Genomic DNA, 20478 nt, shown 5'->3' on the forward strand with positions numbered 1-20478 from the left:
GGCTGACAGAGCACCAAAACTGACAGCAATTTCCTTGCTCCTGTATTAATTTTCAGTACCTGACAAGTTGCAAGGGGAAAAAAAAAAAAGCCAAGAGTCTATTACGCTTTAAAATCAGCAGAAAGATTCTGAAACTTAGAAACATGCTCCATGTGGAATGCATACCTCAACTATGTGGTAGTTCAAGGGGATCTTGTTCTTCCCTGGATAGCTCACCAGCTGTGCAGCACTATAAAAAATGTAACTGAAGTTTAATAAGTATACAAAGATACCTAAATCAAATAAGCAGCTCCAAAAGCAGTGCATTTGGATTCAAGGGAAAGAAATCTTTTCTGAAATGCTCTAGATTTCAGGTACTTCACTTAATTAACTATAGCACAAATTACTTTGTTTACCACAAAGAAACCCTTTAATGCATCCAAAATTCCTTAAAAGATCAAAAGGAATAAAAGTAATAATACTAAGAAAGCATATTCAGATCTACTAACTTTAAAAATGTTTAATAGAGTAGACCACTCCCCAAATACTATATTCCTTTCCACCTTAAAATCTAAACCAAAACTCTCCAAGGCTTAAGGAAATACTAAAAATAAACTTTTCCAAAGCTTGATATATAATTGTTAGGAAACTATTAATATTCTTTTATTCCCGTAACATTCATAGCAAAAACAGTCATTCAAGTTAGTTTGTCCATACCATATGGCAAATAACCACACAAAAAAGCCAACATCATATGCACATTATTATAAAACACTATAGTATTATGAAGCAGCCAGAGAGATACTATTTGAGTGTGAAGGGCCTTGAAAAAGCAAAGAAGGGTCTTTAGAGACTGGTCTTACTTAGCAAGACAGGGCATCAGGAAGAGAGGAAGATTTTCTTACACTCCTAACATACATTTTGCTCTTACCAAATCAAAATTGCTACTTTTTCTCCACTCAAAAAGTTATCGTGAAAAGAATCTTACCAAGTCTTCCTTTCCTTCCAGTGGGACTTAATGATACAGTGAAGATTCTCTTCTATGACAAATCTTTCAACTGAATGACTCCCTGGCATTACAGGACCCTGGAAAGAAAACCCAATGTATATACTACAAATCCAGAGAAAGATACTGTCTTTCATTTATTTAACAAATATTTGAGAGCTTATTACGTTCCAGACACCATACTGGGGGCTGAGGATAAAAGTTCAGAAGTGTGAAAACTCCTGTCCCCGTCATACTCCCTTCTATCGACAATACAATTAGGGTGGCAGTGGCAGCATTTTTTCTAGTACCCCTGACACTATACTATCACCATCCATCTCAAACCAAAGAGTTTATATCATTAGTTCTATATGGTTTGATTTTTTTAAACCACGAGAGTGGATTAACTTCCGTAATAAATATGGAGAGAGGAGAAATTTTTACTCCAAACACTGTATAGACATAAAAAGTCATATATGCACTGAAAGACAGCCATACTTGGGGCGCCTGGGTGGCTCAGTCGGTTAAGCATCTGTCTTGGGCTCAGGTCATAATTTCTGGGTCCTGGGATAGAGCCCCCTGTCGGGCTCCCTGCTCAGTGGGGAGCCTGCTTCTCCCTCTCCCTCTGCCCTCCCCCCCCACTTGTACTTTCTCTCAAATAAATAAAATCTGAAAAAAAAAAGACAGCCATACTATTTAAAAAAAATGGTTAAAAAACCTGCATTTTTTTAAGCATATGCATATAGCAAACAGGTTCAAAGAGTTTATTTTTATTTACTTATTCACTATTGTAGACTTTTAATCTCTATTAATTTTTAATTTTTTCAAATAAACTTTTTTTTCCCCAAAGACCAAAATAAAAGAACCAAATCCTTTTCATTTTTAGGGAAGCAAATATTTTATATGTTTATGCTCTTCTGGCAAAGGAAAATGGGCACATTAGAGAGGCAACACCAATTAAGTATAAGTTTTCTTATAAATTAAGTACAAATATACAAGCAACATCAATTAAGAGAAACACATTTTAAGGTCCTATTCTAGTTCCTCTTATACAAACAAATGCCTAACTACAAAGATTCTAGCCATCTTACATGTACATTAGATTTCCAATTAGATATCCCTAATGAGACCATTACATAATGTTGACTGAAAGCATTTCACTATATATGCAATACAGCAAAGTGGGTAGCAAGCTGATAATTCTGTACATGTAACTGATTATCTGACAATGTTTTATTCTGAGACAGATTATACATACACTAAATTTTCACTGGCCAAAAGCAATTTAAGGTAGGACAGAAAAGAGAAGACAGGAGAAAGAAAACTCAAGTTTGATCTCAGGTGGTAATACTGGTGCTCATGCTAGTGGTTCTCAAAATGGGACAGTTTTGCCCTCAGGGGTCACCTGGCATCTCTGGAGATAGTTGTGGTTGTTACACCTGACATTTCCCCTCTGGATGCTGTTGGTAGAGGCCAGAGGTGCTGCTAAGCATCCTACAATCACAGGACAGCCCCCCACCACAAAGAATTCTCCAGCTCCAAATGTCAACTGTGCCAAGGCTGAAAAGCCCTGCTCTCTGCTGACTAGAATGTACTATGCAATGGTTATGGTACTTTAGCCAGAACCGATCCAGTCATCACCATGCTTGCTGCTGGGCTGTTCAAGTTAAGACAGTCATTCAAATGCAAAGATATAAAATAAAGCAGAGTGAAAATGTGAATTTTTATACCAAAGGTTAATTTCAAAATCATACATTTTCTTAATTAGTAAAGTATAATGGCTGTTAACAACTTGGCTTCATAATAAAGAATATGCATATTTAAAAACTAGAGTCAGCCTATACTCATCTTTGAGGTTTTTAAATTAAAAATATTTTAAAATATTTTTTTAAAGATTTATTTATTTGAGAGAGAGAGAGAGTGTGTGTGTGGAGGGGAGGGGCAGAGGGAGAGGGAGAGAGAATCCCAAGCCAACTCCACGCTTAGCACAGAACCTGACAGGGGGCTCCATCCCAGGACCGAGATCACGACCTGAGCTGAAATCAAGTTGGATACTTAACCGACTGAGCCACCCAGGGCCCCTAAAAATATTTTATAATATTTAAAAAAAACAATTATATAGTATGAATAATAAGACAAGCTGTGAGGGTTAGAGAGAAATGGATAATCTCAAAAACTGGGTATTTTTTGAGGCGCCTGGATGGCTTAGTTGGTTAAGCGTCTGCCTTTGGCTCAGGTGGTGATCCCAGGGTCCCGGGATCAAGCCTGGTGCCGGGCTCCCTGCTCAGTGGGGAGGTTGCTTTTCCCTCTCCCTCTACTCCCCCGGCTTGTGCTCTCTCTCAAATAAATAGATAAAATCTTAAAAAAACCAAAACAAAAATTTTAAAAACCTAGGTATTTTTCTTAAAAAAGTCTTATTAATAATAGCTAAAATTATGGGGCACTTATGTGTCACATACTGTTCTATGCATTTTATGTTTTAGTAATTCAATCCTCATTAAATCTTTATTAGAATATACTATTATTATTATTCCATTATGAAACTAAGGTAGAGAGGAAGTAACTCATGCAAGATCACACAGCGAGGATCTGACTAAACCAGGATTAAAACTTAAACCAGTCTGGCTGCTGAACCTATTGCACACTGTACTCTCAATCTACTTACACATGCTAAATAGAATTTCTTGCATAATGAGGTGATACCATTCACTAAATTAAACTGTTAACTTCACTGCTGTTGGTCCTCTCAGATAATAAACCACTAGGAATTAAAATGTATCACAGGCATAATTCAAACAAGATTAAGCCACAAGCACAATGCAATATAAGCCCTCTGATAGGAACTTGTAGTTGGTCACATACCTCGGGATCATCTGTGTAATCAAACATTCTGAAGATGACCCGTGGCATCGGGTACACGGAATCTTCTGTGTGAGGAGGTGGTGTAAAAGGAGGCAGATTGTGTTGCAGTGCTTCACATAGGATGCTGTCAAAGGCAAGATAAGGTCTTAGGATGTGCCGCTCCTGCCAGCGATCCTTTTTCAATTTCTGAATCTGGGCCCACAGGCAATCTAAATACTAAAGACAGATTAATTTTTAGTAATTAATATGTATATTTGGAGGTCATAAGAGTTAAACTACATAAACCAAAAACTATTACCTTATAAAATACAGGATACAAAAGTAAGCGAGTTTGCAATTAAATACAGTACAAAGGAATAGTGCTAAGTTTTTGTTTTTAATTACTTTATAAAGTCTACCTGTCTGTAAGCTATTACCGTTTACTTTTTCAAATTGGGCACTTAAATAAAAAATAACTGTATCTGGAATCCCACAGAACAGGGAATGCTTTGGTTACATTCTAACACTTATTAAAAATCGACTATATGCTGGAGCGCCCAGGTAGCTCCGTCGGTTGAAGTGTCTGACTCTTGCTCAGGTCATGATCTTGGGGTTGTGGGATCAAGCCCCATGTTGGGCTCCATGCTCAGCACCGAGTCGCCTAGATTCTCTCTCCCTCTCCCTCTGCCCAAGCTCCCCAACCCCTGCCCCTGCTCATGCACGTGCTCTCTCAAATAAATAAACAAAATCTTAAAAAAAAATCCACTATACACCTAGAGCTATGAGGAGCTGGACCCCTGATATGAAATGTGGAAAACCAGCTAATGTAGATAAATGGAATCTGACTATGTCAGAGACAAGAATCTACTCAAGAGCTGCCTGTGCTTGTATCATGTGACAGAACCGCTTTACCTCTTCTTGCGGATGTGGTTTCTCAGCAGTCCATACTTGTAACATGGGCACATGTGTCTTTTGGCGTCTTCTAAACATAAAAATGAAAATCTACACTTAGGTTTTTAACAACATGAAAAGATGTTTAGTTGCTTCATAATTAATAAAATGCAAATTAAAGCAGTAAAATAACATTTTTACCTATCAGATTGGCAGATATCAAAAATTTTGATAATGTATTATATTGCTGAAATATACGCAAATATGCAATTTCAAACACTGCTGGCAGAGGGGCTAATTGATACCATCTCTTTAGAGGAGATTTGGAAGAGTATCATCTCTTTGGAAGGCGATTTGACTAAGTCTATCAAAATTAAAATCGTTAAGACACTTCAACCCAGCAATGCCATTTCTAAAAACTTCCACCCTTCACAGATATATCTGCACATGTACACAAAGACATATACATACATAAGGATATTCAATGAAGCATTGTTTATAATATAACACCAAAAGACTGGAAATAACCTAAACGTCTACCAACAAAGGACTTGTTAAAGAAATTATGGTATGTTAAAAGAGTGGAATACTGTACAGCTGTTAAAGAAGAATGAGGCAGATCTATATACTTTTATGCAATAAATCCAAGTTATATTAAGTGGAAAAAAAAAAACAAACAAGTGAAGAACAGTATGTATACCGGACTACTATTTGTATAAAAAAGGGGAAGGACATACACTCAAATGCTAGGATATTCATATTCTTTTAGTTTTATTCTTTTGCAAACATCTACATTTTAAAAAGAACCAGTACGACTTTCAAAAACATAAAAACATTAAAGAGATTTATCATTTAAAAGTAGCTTAAGAACAAAGAAGATCTTTCTTTAGATTTTTTGTAGCTTTATTTGTAACTGATTAACAATATCCAAATAAGTTACCTATTAATGGATAGAATATGAAACTTAAAATTATTCTGAAAGAACATACGGGGACACAAAACCATTACCACACTGCTGATTAACCGCTAAATTTATGAACAAGCCCTACTATCAGTATACCTAATAAGACAAACCAAGTTTTTATGCCTACTTGGAAGAAATGGGTAATAGGAGGATATGAGACTATTTTAATTGAAATGTGTCATTTACTCAAGAAGTGTGGGCTGGGTGGAAGTTGAGTGTCAATGTTTTAAAGACTTGGTCTGGGATTAACTTACATGAGATAAATACATTGTATATGCTAAACCTCTCTCTCAAATACTGTGGTTCAGTAGGTCTGCAGGTTGGGGTTGGAGCACATTTAAGTACCATGGGTGATTCTATGCACACTATGATTTGAAAACCACTGTGTGAGGATAGAAGATATTTTATGACTTCGCAAATATGTACCAAAGCAGCTTAAAAGGAGCTATGTTACCAACTCCTTTGCATCAGCAAAGTAAGCAAACGTTTGATTACTCTGAGGTCTCAATAAATTATAACAGAAAGGGAATGAAGTTACTTGGAGGAAGCCATAGGAAACTCCACAGCTTATCTTTGAGAAATGAAAGTGAAATGGCATTACTAACAGATAAAATACAACACATTTATCATATCAGTAAGAACTATGAGCTGTGTCCTTACTTAAGATAGCTTTCAGTGTTGGCAAAGATGCGGTCCATCTCGGCATCTTTCTTTTCATACAACTCCTTTCCAACCCAGGGCAAAGACGACAGAAATGCATAAACATACCAATCTCGCCGCACCTGAAGAATTTTTAAAAAGGCAAATTTAAAATATGCGCTTGTTAATTTTCATTCATACTGTATTTATTTTTGAATGAAATCCTAAGGAAGCTTAAGTAAGACACCTGACTCTATCAGAGCATTTAATTTCTACCTGATATTAGTTTTAATTTTATTAGACAGAATCATTTGAATTAACATACAGATATCAAGAGAACCCACCACTATGGCAGTTGACTTAGCTTGTAGATATTAAGAATTTATAGTGTGATGATCTACTGTTATCTTTTGGTTTTACTAAAAGGTCGCCAAGTGAAAAATTCCTAGTACTGCATGGACAAGATTCAGCACAAGAGGTTTTCTTACCTGAGGTACATCTTCTTCCTGAGTTACACTTACAAAATTTTCAAACATAGCAACCATGGATGGGGCAGCAATGACATGACAATTCACAAGATCAGATAAAAAACGGACCTGTGAGGGAAAACAATTTCTATTAAATCTAAATGTAATATAATCACACAACAGGCAATCTTGTAATGACTGAAACCACAGATCTGAAAAACTACCCTCAAGGCCGAATCTAGCCTGCTGCCTGTTTTTCTTTTGCATAGCCTGTGAACTAAGAGTGGTTCTGGATAGTTAAATGCTTGAAAAAAATCCAAGAGTATTTTATGATTTATACAAATCATATGAAATTAAATTTCAGTGTCCACAAATAAACATGTATTGGAACACAGCATGCTCACTCATTTATATATTATTCTACAACAGCAGAGCTGAGTAGTTGTGACAGAAACCGTATCAAGGACAGGAATCTGCACTTGCAGGTTCCCATTCCATAGAGCTACTTCAACCTATCATCTTCTTTTCCATTCTCTATGAAAAAATTTTCACTGGACTACAGAAATGGAAATTTCTGAACAGGTATCTGTTGGATGTCCTTTGTGTGGCACTGCTAAGCACTATTCAAGTCCCTGTTGTGTGGGAGCTCACAGTCTAGTAGGAGAAGCATAATCTCAACCCAAAGGGATGACTCCTATACTACAAAGTAAATAAAAAGTGCTCTAAGAACAGTGATAAAGGGGGTAGGGGAAAGCACCATAAAGGAGGTAACACCTGGACTAGGTCATAAAGGATGAGTGAAGTATGCCTCAAGTGGAGAGCAACAAGACTATTCTAGGCAGAAGGGTTCACAAAGATGTGTTCAGGGATCTGCAAGTAATTGTGATACAGCTGGAGAGTAGATGGGAGGCAAGGATAGAGAAACAGATTGGGGCAATCATGAAAGGTCAGTATGGAGTCTGGACTTAATCTTACAGCCTGATTGGTGTCTAACTTTTTTGGTAATATATTCAGCAAAACAATTTGATCACATGCCTCCAACTATATGTGATATAAATAAACACAAATATCATCTTAAATAAATATATGTAATATACACTGGCCCACTGTCAATCTATGTATTACATATTAGCAAGGCTTATTAATTCTATTTTCATTTAAGATAAATATTTACTTCAGCTCACCCAGTGAATCATCTTTAGCACAGGATTTTAAGACCCTCCACTCTAGAGAATGGGAAAGAACTGAGGTTTGTGGTCTATAACCAAATGAGCAAAGTGAGTTACAGAAAGACCAGTCTGGTGCCACAGTAGAAGATACAGTGAAAGGCAGAGAATCTGGATGCAAAAGGATCAGTTAAGAGGCCGTTTTAAGAGATGAGGAGGAAGGAAGCGCCTGGCTGGCTTAGTTGGTTAGGGCATGAGACTCTGGATCTTGGGAGTCATGAATTCAAGCCCCATGTTGGGCATAGAGTTTAAAAAAAATAAAAAAGCATGAGAAGGTCTGAACTATGCCAGAGGCCCTAGAGACAAAAGAAAAGGGACAGACCAGAGAGCAATTTAGGGGGCAGAAGTGACTGGACTTGGGGACTGCTTACAGGATGAGGGGGCAAAGGGAAGACAAACATTAACGCTCAGGTCCCTAGATGGGTTATGCAGTAGACAGCAGACCCTGTGTGCAGTTTGGGGAGAAGACAGAATGATGCATTACTTTTAGGGACTTCCAGGCAAGCTATCTTAGGGCTAACTAGGTAGTATCTGGAACACAGGTCTGGAGCTCAGGAGAAAGGCTGAAACAGGACATTCAGATTACCGACTTGTCAGGAAGGGGGTCATGTCATCCAAATAAAGATAGCTTATAACGTAATGAGAGAGAATGAGAATGCTTCAGGGGAGTGTTTAAAGTGAAGTGAGGCTAGAATCCTGGGAAACACAAAATGTAAGGGGTATTAGGAAGATGAGCCAGTAAAAGGAGACAGAGGAATAGAAGGGAGGTGGTAGCAGCAGGAGGTCCTGAAACAGTGGTGTTGCAGAAACCCACAGACAAAAAAGGAGTGTAAAGCATCATAAGCTACAGGAAAGGCAACTAGGATTTAGAGTGAAATGAAGCCACCGGGTGAGCTCTGTGGTACCTTTAGTGAGAATGGTTTCAGAAGAGCAGCTACTATGGTGAGTGGGGAACTATATTTCAGAAGAATGGATAAATTCCTTGGTTGTAGCTCACTTCTTCCCTCCATCCCAACACTAAGTCAAAATACACCAAAAAAGTAACTTACCAAATATACAGCTTCATTATAATTGTTTGCTTTCAATGATTCTTTAAGTTGTCGAATCATAGCTTCTACAAACTCTCCACCAAAGTTGTAATTCCTGGCATTCAGTAGTCCAACTAATGTTGTATAAATTGTCAACTTCTCAGGTAACAGGCGTGCACTGATTTGAGAACCCAGTACAAGAAAACCCCAAAATAACAGTATTATGTTACATTGCTCAATTCTATATTATATAAATCTTTTATCATTTTACTAGCTTTGGAACAGGATTACTTTGAGCTATATTTAAAAAAAAAATTTTTTTTAAGGGTTTTATTTATTTGAGAGAGAGAGAGAACACAGCAGGGGAAGAGGCGGAGGGAGAGGGAGAAGCAGACTCCCCGCTGAGCAGGGAGCCCCATGTAGGGCTCAATCCCGGACCCTAGGATCATGACCTGATCTGAAGGCAGATGCTTAACCAACTGAGCCACCCAGGTGCCCCATACTTTGTGCTGTATTTTTAAAACTACTTCAGAAAAGACATAAATGTTGAGAAGAGTTGCAGACATGACCCCTGCAATTTTTCATTTTAATTCTAGTTAACCCAAGAATTAAGAAAATAAAACACTTTAATTATAAAGTTATCAAACTGAAATAATATAACTAATGCTAGACCAGTTTTTCTTCCAATGTGTTTAGTGAACTCTAAGAGCAGTTCTACAGAAAATGTTTCCATGGAAAAACATCTGGGGAACACCAGGTGAAACAAGTTTCTTTAATGTAGAATCATTAAGGGGGAGAAGGAACATTTACCATTTCTAAACTTAGCTAACCAAATGTCACAGGATCAGAATTCCACTTTAAGAAACACTATTTTAGCTGCTCAGAAAAAATTCGGAACTAAAACCACTTCCAACTAAGTTACTATCAGTTAAATTGCTGAATGTCAACATGGTACTTGGACATAGTAAGATTTCTTTACATCCCAGTTTGCTTACCCTAGGTGTGTTAATTTTCACTAAGGTTATTTGAAAAGCAGGGACGAGGATTACAGTAATAAACCTTTGGAAAAAGCAAATATTGCTTCCTAATGTAGGTAGCCTTTAGAAATTCTCTCAGAAAGGAAAGCAAACAGAAGCTCATGATCAGTCAGACTCTCTTACACATTCTGTGTTTTCCCAAGGTGCCTAGCAGAGTGGTAGGGACAATTTAGGTTTAAAAAAAAAAATACGTGCCCTGAGAGTAACCACCCTCTCTCCATCCACAAAGCCATGGTTTCCATCACAGTTTCAGCATAAGTCGCCTCTATTCTAATAAATGCTTTCAAAACAGAAGGCACCTTATAGATCACTACAGCAAAATAATTTTTCTTAGTCATTTCTTAGTCTAAGGACAGGTCTTTCTGAAATGAACTGGATTTCTTTAAAAAACTGGAACCCAAGGGGCACCTGGGTGCTCAGTCATTAAGCGTCTGCCTTCGGCTCAGGTCATGATCCCAGGGTCCTGGGATTGAGCCCCGCATCAGGTTCCCTGCTTAGCGGGAAGCCTGCTTCTCCCTCTCCCACTCCCCCTGCTTGTGTTCCCTCTCTCGCTATGTCTCTGTCAAATAAATAAAATCTTTAAAAAAAAAAAAAAACAAAAAACTGGAACCCAAATTATTTGTACTTTGAGAGGTTAAAATGAAATCCACTGATTGCTATGATTTGTGCATACATTTTTAAATTTCAAAAATGAACTGTAAGCATTAACATTATTTAATTAAAATATCTGAAATAACTTAAAATTCAACTTCATATTTGAAATTTTAAAATACCTCATAACTTATAATTTCATGTACAGTACAAAGACCCCTTTTATCCAAAAGTTGTAACCATTTCTTTGCAAAGCATACGATTCAGTGATCAATGTCCATCTGACAGATGAGAAAGCCTGGATTGTTAGTTCCACCATTGGGAGAGACTGTTTCATGATTTCATATGAGACTTTTCCCACTTTAATATACTCATGGATTAAATAATGATATTTGTTCTAGCTAACCTAACTCCAAGAAAGATTATGCCTAGTAATAGCTTCAAAAGTTTCTTCAGTCTTCTGAGAAGGACTATTACTCAAGTGACCAGTTCCCAAATTTGGTACTACTGGTTTAAAACACACATTAAACTCTATGTATTATATATATTTAAATGCACATACTTAAAAATCTCTGAATGTGAAAAGTGTCTACTTTCTCACTTAAAAAGTCAACTGAAATGATTCTAAGGTTCCAAGAAAACAAAATGTAAGGAAAATGCTCAATTTTAGTCCCATTTATCTCTAAGAAAAAAAAGAGTTCACCAAAAGTCATTTCGTTTGTATAAATTTCCCATTAGAAGAAAAGCTAATGAAATATGGAACGTAAACATATCTTTTGAACATTCTCAAAGCATTTAAGAGTAGATAATACATTATCACCTGGATTCATAAATCTTTTGCATACATACACTGTACAAAGAAGCCTTAAGATCTTGCTCTTGTAGTTAGGAAGATCAGCTTCTAAAACACCTGCCAAGCCTTCTAGGTTGCTCTCCAGAGAGCAGGCACTCTGTAGAGGAGAGCATATTAAATATCTGTTAAGTACTCAGCAATTAGTGAGTTAAAATTTTCTATGTGGTCATAAAAAAAGTTAAAGCCTTATATGCATAAGGCACTATGACAGGTTTAGTATAAATCAAATCAGGTAGTTATTGTTCTTTAGAAATCCATAAAAAGAGAATGAATGAAATTTTAAAAGCAAGCAGTCTAAGGCAGCAGAATAAGAATTAGAAATGGGAGGACATCATCGGTTCTCTTGTGTCTCTGTATCTGATTCACTTAAAACAGGACTCTGAGCAAATTACCTCAGGTATCCAGGACTTGTTTGGTTCTTCATTTATAAATAGAGAGAATTATTCCTTGAGGTCTAAGACTCATATTCATGTTCTATGAAGATTACTAAAAACATTTAACTCTCAATTATCTGCATCCCAAGGGTTTAAAATGAATTTACTTTGGGATACAGATGCATGGCAATACAAGTTCCACCTAAAACTTAGATCACCAAGTTTCAGCTGCAGAAATGAATCAAGCACAGTCAACTAAAACCCTAAGCCCATCACAGTTTGTGCCTATTTGGCACATACCTTTTCTCCTACTTTGCATATTAACGATTCCAAATGATCTTCAGTTTCATTGGCGTCAGAAGTCTTTCTCCTTTTGTGAGGCTGTCCCCCTGTTTCAACAATGTAAAAAAATTAACATTACATGATGAAACCAGCGTCACAAATTTTACTTAGCTTTTTAAATACTATTTTCTCTTTCCTACCAGAATCCCTACTTTTTACACAGGAGAAGCTCTTAACTGACCTACCACCTCCCTGACTGGGCTAGCTAGATTCACCAAAGGCCTCCATACCCAGGGACACTAGAGTAACTCCAAGAGGCATGCGTTATGTTCAGTTTGGTGTGACTAGTGCCCCACGGAGCTGTGCAGTGCAGCAGCCCTGTCCACTTCCGGGGATACACAGGAATGCTGCTTACAGCACCCTCACCACTGGTAGTCAGAATATTCTCCGGAACACTCCTGTGCTGCTGCTCCCGTTCTTTAGACTGAACTCTTCACTCACCTTCAGTTGCTTGGTCCTAAAGCCTCTTAGTGCCAGTAGTACTCATTATTCTAATAATGAAAATTATCATTAAACTGATGAAATATGGGTACAAAACCAAGATGAACGCTTTGGAAAGACTTGACTAGGCGCAAAAAAAAAAAAAAAAGGAGGGAAACTTCAGAAGATGGAAAAGGGAGCATAAAACATTAGGATTCCTCACTAGTTTCACAAGTGTCTGCACTTTCAACTCTTCCATTAGTAGCTTTTGTTCTATAGACTATGCAGCATTAGGGTATAGTTTATCCCAAGCAATGGGAATCACAATCAGCAGACATATACTCAAAGAAACATCCTGAGCACTTTATCAAATAACTGGTGGAGGGAAAGTATGTTTTATGATTTCCTACTTCAACCACTAGTCTATTATGTTCAAAAACCATACCATTCAAAGAATCTTAAATAAAACTACCACACTGAAATCATTACCAATCATCTACCTGTCCTTTTGGTTGCCGAAGAACTCAAGCTGAACAAACTACCAATCAATCTTAGGCTGGACTGTCTATTATTGTTCAGACTCTTATATTACCTCTTACCATTTTGTTTAAAATCTTAATACACACACCTTATATTCTTTTGTGGAATAACCTACAGCTTAAAAATTTTAAATTAATAGTGTTAAGTATGGAACATGATGCTGTTGATAAACACAATGTTGGCTAGTCTCCCAATGTAATTCAATTTCGACTTCCACCAATTAGATTATTAGGACAGCATGTGGACAAGGAAGCAATAGTCTGTAACAGTTCTAGGCATCTGCATTAATAATGAAAATCTGCAGTTGGATATAGGATTACCCAGGAGTAAGTTAAATATAACTTCAATCTTTTCCAGACTTTGTATAGCCAAAGAAACTGAGCCATTTTTATAGAATTCATAATCACTTACTTGCCACTGTAACATCTGGCTTGAAATATATAGTAATTCTCCTAAAACAGCACTCCGCTATTCTAAGCTTGGGTATTAAAAGTCTCTTCAATGACTGAAATGATCTTCAAGTACCACCTGAACTTAAGCTGAATAAAACCAATCTATTACTATGCAGATAGCACAAGATGGAAGTACTATAAAAGGCCACACTTTGACCCCCTGACACCTTGTTATCATCATGATCTGGCTTAAATAATAAATGAATAGTTTTTTTTTTTAAAGATTTTATTTATTTATTTGACAGAGAGAGACACAGCGAGAGAGGGAACAAGCAGGGGGAATGGGGGAGGGAGAAGCAGGCTTCCCACGGGGCAGGGAAGGCGGGGCTCAACCTGAGTGGAAGGCAGACGCTTAACGACTGAGCCACCCAGGAGCCCCAGATGAATATAGTTTTGAGAGGATATTGCCTTAAAAAAAACATAACACACATGCAGTGGGATAGAGCTGAGATGTATCCCTGGAGATACCAGCCCATGTAAAGTGGACACGTACGACACAGTGAAATCGGTGACCTTGATTCTCAAGTATGCTTCAAACCTATATCACAGGATCTATAAAGGTTCCACCACCCAAACAGCCAACTCTGATACAAAGGTCTTCTATTTCCAGGATTTATTCATTGAAAAAACCCGCATATTCAATGCAATATTTATATAAGCTATCAGCCAGGATGTTAAAATAGCTTTCTCCTGGAGCAGTGGTTCTTAACTGGGTGAGGTTTTGCCCCCACTAGGGGCCACGTGGCAATCTCTGGAGACATTTTTAGTTGTCACAAATGGGGGAGTGCTACTGGCATCCAGTGGGTAGAGGCCATGGATTCTGCTAAACATATTACATTGCATAGGACAACTCCCAACAACAAAGAATAATCTAGCCTGAAATGTCAATAGTGCTGATGCTGAGCAACTCTGTCTAGAAAGCAGAATATACTAATGTTCTACAGAACCGGATTCTGGTAAGGTTGGGAAAATGAAGATGGTGAAAAACTAGCTGAATGAGAGCAGTTTTTTATTTTTTATTATTGTTTTTTAAACTTCAACTACCACTCCCTTCTTTCTGGCCCATCTACTCCGCCAGCCCTTTATCTCACATCCCACCCTCCACATCCTTCCTAAGTTAACTCTCCAGCTGGCTTGTTCCCAAATCCATTTGGAATCATACCCCAGTGTTTAAAGCAACCCTCCCAGACCCTCTTGTAACCTAGAAAAGGAGAAAATGATGCTGTAGGAAAGAAGGTAAGATTTCAGAAGAAAACCTAGAAAATACAAGGACACAGTCCTCCCTGAACCGCAATTCCTATTTTCTCTCTTCCCATTCTGATTGTAAGAAAGCACAAGTTTTGTTTGGAGAATGGGAGGAGGCAGAAAGTATTAAGAAGATATGCCCCACTCTCACCTGATATTTGAGAGAATATGAAGGAAGGGTGGTAAAATTATAGACACATCTGAACTCATGACAGTAGCAGGATATTGAACTCAGAAGAGAACCTGAGTATGCAGAATAAAGCACCTTCATTAAGAATAAAATTTTGGGAATTAGCTGAATGTTTTCATACACTTTTTTTTTAAGATTTTATTTGACAGATAGACACATAGTAAGAGAGGGAACACAAGCAGGGGGAGTGGGAGAGGGAGAAGCAGGTTTCCTGCTGAGCAGGGAGCCCAATGCGGGGCTTGGTCCCAGGACCCAGGGACCATGACCTGAGCTGAAGGCAGACGCTTAACGACTGAGCCACCCAGGTGCCCCTGTTTTCATATACCCTTCAGAAAACCTATCTATGATAGCTCCCAAAGCAAGAACAGATTTTATATTAAATGTAACTATGTAGAAATTTTACAGTATAGATTCAAGTTACATATTGCCACTTCATTCTGATACCCTTGGCTAGTATAGGAGAGAGAAACAAACAGGTCTTTATTTAAACCCATTTTTGTGGGGCGCCTGGGTGGCTCAGAGGGTTGAACATCTAATTGTTAGTTTCTGCTCGGGTCACGATCTCAGGGTCAGAAGGTAAAGCCTCCACATCAGGCTCCGCACTGGGCATGGCGTCTGCTTGAGATTCCGTCTCTTCCTCTGCCCTTCCCCTTGCTTGTATGCACGCGCTCTCTCTCAAATAAATAAATCTTAAAAACAAAAACCATTTGAAAGGATCTTCATACACCAGTAATTTTTCCCTGTAAGGCGATCCTGACTTTATACGTATATACTGTACTACATCTTATACCCTTAATTATTATAAAAAACACAAACTGGAAAACAAAGACCAACCCTATAAAAAGGAAGTAAAGTAGCAAAACCAACCAGGAAAAAGGGAAAAGTAAAGTACCTTGATCTTGAAGATTTAAAGCAGAGGTGACTATCACGCCTGAAACAAACTATATTCTTCCTTGGAGGAACAAATTCCTTCACTTCTAATCATTTTTTGTATAGTTAAAAAAGTAGTCACAGTCTAAAAGATAAGGACCTGATTCTAAGTAGCTTAAAAGGGGGTTAATATGGGTTTTTGGCAAAGGTTGTGGATAATATAGATTCTTTTTTTAAAAATTTTTAAAAGATTTTATTTATTTGACACAGAGAGAGAGACAGGGAGAGAGGAAACATAAGCAGGGGGAGCAGGAGAGGGAGAAGCAGGCTTCCTGCTGAGCAGAGACCCTGACATGGGGCTCTGGGATCATGACCTGAGCCGAAGGCAGACGCTTAACGACTGAGCCACCCAGGTGCCCCTGGATAATATAAATTCTTAGAAGAACAAAATAAGCAATGTACTGAACAGCTATTATATGTATATCCCATAATAACTGAAAAGCTACATTCTTTTTTCTTTTTTAAGATTTTATTTATTTGACAGAGAGAGACACAGCGAGAGAGGGAACACAAGCAGGGGGAGTGGGAGAGGGAGAAGCAGGCCTCCTGCTGAGCAGGGAGCCCGATGCGGGGCTCCATCCCAGGACGCTGGGATTATGACCTGAGCCAAAGGCAGACGTTTAACGACTAAGCCACCCAGGCGCCCCTACAGAGACATTCTTAAAGGGATTCTAAGAAATGAGTTAGATTTAGCATTGGACCAGTATCCACACATGATAATTTCCCACTTAGGATTTCCCTTTTCTTCTCTATAAATTGAACTCCACTCCAGCTGAACTAGATTGGTAGCCTCCTAACTTATTTCCCTGGATCCTGGACACTCTAGTCTGAACAAAGAGATACAATTTTAAAACTGCCCTCTATGAGTTGATCCTCTGCTACCTCTCTGATCTTAGTTCCTACAACCTCCTCCAGCCCCCTCTGCTCCAGGGACACTGGCCTTCTTGATTTCTGTGAACAGGACAGGAATGCTCCAGCCTTAAGTCCTTTGCACTCGTGGTTCCCTTGTCTTAGACCATTGCTTTTCTCCACACAGCCACCTGGTTTGCTTCCTTACTTCCTGCAAGTCTTTGATCAGATGCCATTCTCCACCTCACCAATAGTCTCTACCCCCTTTACCCAGTTTTATTTTTCTCCATAGCACTTACCACCATTTGATACACTGTATTTTATTTGATTGTGTTCTGTCTGTAAAAGGGAGGCTTGACTTTTATATTGTCCACTATTACTGTACTGCCAGTAGTTAGGACAGTGCCTGGCACTGTTAAATATTTGTTGAATAAATGATATCTTGTCAAGCATATGGAAAGTCATGACAGCCGGTGACTGATAAGAGCTGACAATAATCCAGAAATGCTCCGATACATCAACTTAATTACAGCTATTAGAATTTAGACTATTTTAAAATAGCCTTCTATAACATTTAAGCGTCTAATATTTCAGATCTTAAAAAAATCAGTAGATGCTTAACTAAAATATTCAGATCACTATTTAGGGCAAACCCCAGCTGATTGTTACCCAAATTGTGGCAATTTATAGAAGTTCCAGATTTGGTACAGTATTCAAGAGAACTATAAACTGCCCCTCTACTACTAAATTATTCAACAAAGTAAACTTTAACTCATTCTACTTTTTGTCTTATTTATTCTAAGGTTCCTGCATCAAGACCCAAATGGACCGTGATTTACTGACCAGGTGGTATTAAAAGAAACTAACTCCCAAGAAAATTATGCCACCATTACAACTGCAAAAACAAAAATTGTTTTCTACATATTCACATTCAATTCTCCAGGTTGCCCTCTGGAAACATTTTCTCTCCCTTTAAGGGTGCCCTAGAAGGGAGAAGAGTGGAGAAAAGAAAGAATGAGAAAAGCAAGAAAATGGGAAGAACTTTAAAAGTTTAAAAGACTCAAGTTCCCTAAACCCCAAGCAATCACTTCAAGCATATTAGTTTTTGATTAATCCAAGTCAAAGCATATGAAAACCGTGTTTTCTGTGCCCTGTATGTCCGTTATACAAAAAACCTCATGTGTTTAAAAACAAAAACAAAAACCTAGGCATCCGGGCACCTGGGTGGCTCAGTTGGTTAAGCGACTGCCTTCGGCTCGGGTCATGATCCTGGAGTCCCGGGATCGAGTCCCACATTGGGCTCCCTGCTCAGCAGGGAGTCTGCTTCTCCCTCTGACCCTCTTCCCTCTCGTGCTCTCATTCTCTCTCTAATAAATAAATAAATAAAATCTTTAAAAAAAAAAAAACCAACAAACCTAGGCATGCAGCATGGTAATACTTGGGCAGAGAACCCTGGACTTGCTTTCACCAGTGTTTGGGCACTGCTGGCTATGTCTCCATGCTTATTACACTAAAACTCTGACTCCTTAGGTATCGGATAAGATGAACTAGAAGATCCATCCTTTCAAGCCACTCCCTAGCAGAGATCTGATGTTTCATTGTTTAAAACTAAAGACATGTGATTCTGCTCCCACTCCCAAATGCCCCAAAATTCAAGGACAAGAAAATGTTAGTGAAGAAAATTAAAAATTTTTCTTCCATCGTTGACATCTGCCAATGTTTGTTAGCTCTTAAGCATTAACAGATGATAAGTATCATCCTGAGATATTTGTTACATGTATTAACTCACTTAAACCTCACAAAACTGAGAAGAGGTTTGTATCATTACACTTCTACATTACATACTAAGGTTTACAGAGGTGACAGAATCCGGGCAAGATCATGAAGTAATGGTAGAGTCTAGCTTTGAACTGAAACCCTCTGATTCCAAAGTCTAGCCTCTTAACCACTACACCACACTCCTTTTAAAGAACAATATGGTAGAATAGAATAACAGAATTACTCAGTTTCTTCCTTTTTTGGTGGATGTATGTTTTGGATGGATTTCTGTAATTAAGCATCTTTTCCTGTTTTTTTTTTAATTTTTTATTGTTAGGTTAATCACCATATATTACATCATTTGTTTTGGTGTAGTGTTCCATGATTCATTGTTTGTTCATCTTTTCCTGTTTTTAACTAGCAAAATTATCCTTGGTTTCTATGGTGGCAACACCATGATCCCCTGGAGCGCAAACCATACAAATGAAATAGAAAACCCCTGATCTCAATCTCTAAGAGGTCTCCCGTTAGTTTTCCAGCACTCTTCCCTTCATGAGGGAAATACACTTGCAGCTAGTTCGAAATCTAACGTAACAAGGTGCACCTGTTTATTAGTGACCTCGTGAGTGTGGATAACATTTCTTTCCTTGCAGCATGAAAGAAGGCAAATCAACGGATGACGGGTGGAGCAGAGCTCAGACTGCGATTCATCAGATCTTCCGCTCACTGCTTTGTTTCTTCCCTTCTGAGAACCCTTTTCAGGTGCAGTCGGAGGGTCAAAACAAGACACTGGGACTAGTGGGTACCTGTCACTGTGCCTAAGAGGTGGCCCGCACAGACCCAGGTGTACTTCCCTACTCGGCAGTACTAAGGACCAAATCCTGAAGAGTCCTTAGAGACCAGAGGTCCACCAGGCCGACGACTAAAGGAGTTGGGGCGGGGGAAAGCGGGGGCTTTTTAGAAGTCGCCCGGCCACACTCTCGCTCTGACTGCCTGGTTCCCCGAACGCCGCCGGTGTGTGTGGGGGGGGGCAGGGCTTCCCATCCCTTTCCTCGAGTCCCTGAGACCTCGGCCCCCGCCTGGGCGCGGCCTCGGCGGTCGGGCCGAAAGCACTCACCGTCGTTCTCGTCGCTGTGCCGCCGCCGCGACATGCCGCACGCCGGGGCGCTGCCGAGCAGAGCGAGACCGGGCGGAAAGCGCGGCACGAACTGTCGGGCCGCCGGCCGGTGCGAGGACAGCTACGAGACGCGCGCAGTGGCCGGCGCGCAGGCGCACTCGCTCGCGACGGGTGCGGAAGCGCAGGCAGGAGAGGCGGCCGGGTGGGCTTGGCGGGCCCTGGTGCCCGAGAGCCGGCGTCTGGAAGCTCACCAGGCCGAGGGCGTCCGGTCTGCACGCAACCGCCCCCTCGGGCTTCCTCAGCCTCTCAGCGGCTTTCTTCTCCCGCCTTTCGCTCTAAGTCCTTCCGGGGACACGCGGAAAGCACCGCCTCTTCAGCCAGCCGGAGGCCGCCGGCCACAAGTCAAATCCGGCGGCTGCAGGTCCACCACGCACACCGGAGTCCCCGCCTCAACTTCAGACCCTCCCTGGGGCTCGCAGTATTTCCCGGCGGCCCTTTCGAAGACTTCCGGGGCGAGGTGACGTCTCCAGTGTTCCTTCCTCCGTGAACTCCAGGCCCGGGACCGGTGGAGGTTCTTGGGCCTGGGAGCAGGGACGATTGCTAGGCGGAGAGGGCTCGATGAAGAAAGATCTAAGAAAGGACCAGGACTGGCTGGTGCGTGCTCATCTTACTCCCACTTCCGAGCCTTTGCCTCGTCGGGAGAGCTGGGCGGAGCGATTGGCCCGGCGCGCGGCGGGGGGGGGGGGGGGGGGGGGGGGGG

The 20478-nt window shown here is 39.7% G+C and overlaps 3 protein-coding genes across 7 annotated transcripts in view; 2 read left to right on the forward strand and 1 right to left on the reverse strand.

The window, feature by feature from the left end:
- XPA (XPA, DNA damage recognition and repair factor) overlaps nt 1-17762 on the forward strand; it is a 59630-nt gene extending 41868 nt beyond the window's left edge. The window contains exon 8 of one of the 3 annotated variants that reach the window (XR_012373548.1): nt 17647-17762. The gene's annotated coding sequence lies outside the window, so the exon portion shown is untranslated. The remainder of the gene's footprint in view (nt 1-17646) is intronic. The other 2 variants (XM_073876691.1, XM_073876694.1) reach the window with 2 other exon arrangements.
- The window catches only part of NCBP1 (nuclear cap binding protein subunit 1), a 38237-nt gene extending 18068 nt beyond the window's left edge, over nt 1-20169 (reverse strand). The window contains exons 1-10 of one of the 2 annotated variants that reach the window (XM_025888271.2): nt 19719-20169; nt 12176-12264; nt 11498-11598; nt 9042-9198; nt 6788-6895; nt 6321-6442; nt 4718-4787; nt 3827-4042; nt 968-1065; nt 166-229 (exon numbers count right to left, since the gene is read on the reverse strand). In XM_025888271.2, coding sequence (XP_025744056.1) covers nt 166-229; nt 968-1065; nt 3827-4042; nt 4718-4787; nt 6321-6442; nt 6788-6895; nt 9042-9198; nt 11498-11598; nt 12176-12264; nt 19719-19752 — 1059 coding nt within the window. In that variant the 5' untranslated portion in view covers nt 19753-20169. Of the gene's footprint in view, nt 1-165; nt 230-967; nt 1066-3826; nt 4043-4717; nt 4788-6320; nt 6443-6787; nt 6896-9041; nt 9199-11468; nt 11599-12175; nt 12265-19718 lie in introns of those variants that run through there. The other variant, XM_073876687.1, reaches the window with a different exon arrangement.
- Nucleotides 20170-20230: 61 nt separating this feature from the next.
- TSTD2 (thiosulfate sulfurtransferase like domain containing 2) overlaps nt 20231-20478 on the forward strand; it is a 22054-nt gene continuing 21806 nt past the window's right edge. For both annotated transcript variants that reach the window (XM_025888272.2, XM_025888273.2), the window contains exon 1: nt 20231-20372. The gene's annotated coding sequence lies outside the window, so the exon portion shown is untranslated. The remainder of the gene's footprint in view (nt 20373-20478) is intronic.

Source organism: Callorhinus ursinus, unplaced genomic scaffold (assembly GCF_003265705.2).
Source record: "Callorhinus ursinus isolate GAN/ISIS: 27379988/994484 unplaced genomic scaffold, GSC_fseal_2.0 scaffold24, whole genome shotgun sequence".
Classification (NCBI taxonomy): Eukaryota; Metazoa; Chordata; class Mammalia; order Carnivora; family Otariidae; genus Callorhinus; species Callorhinus ursinus.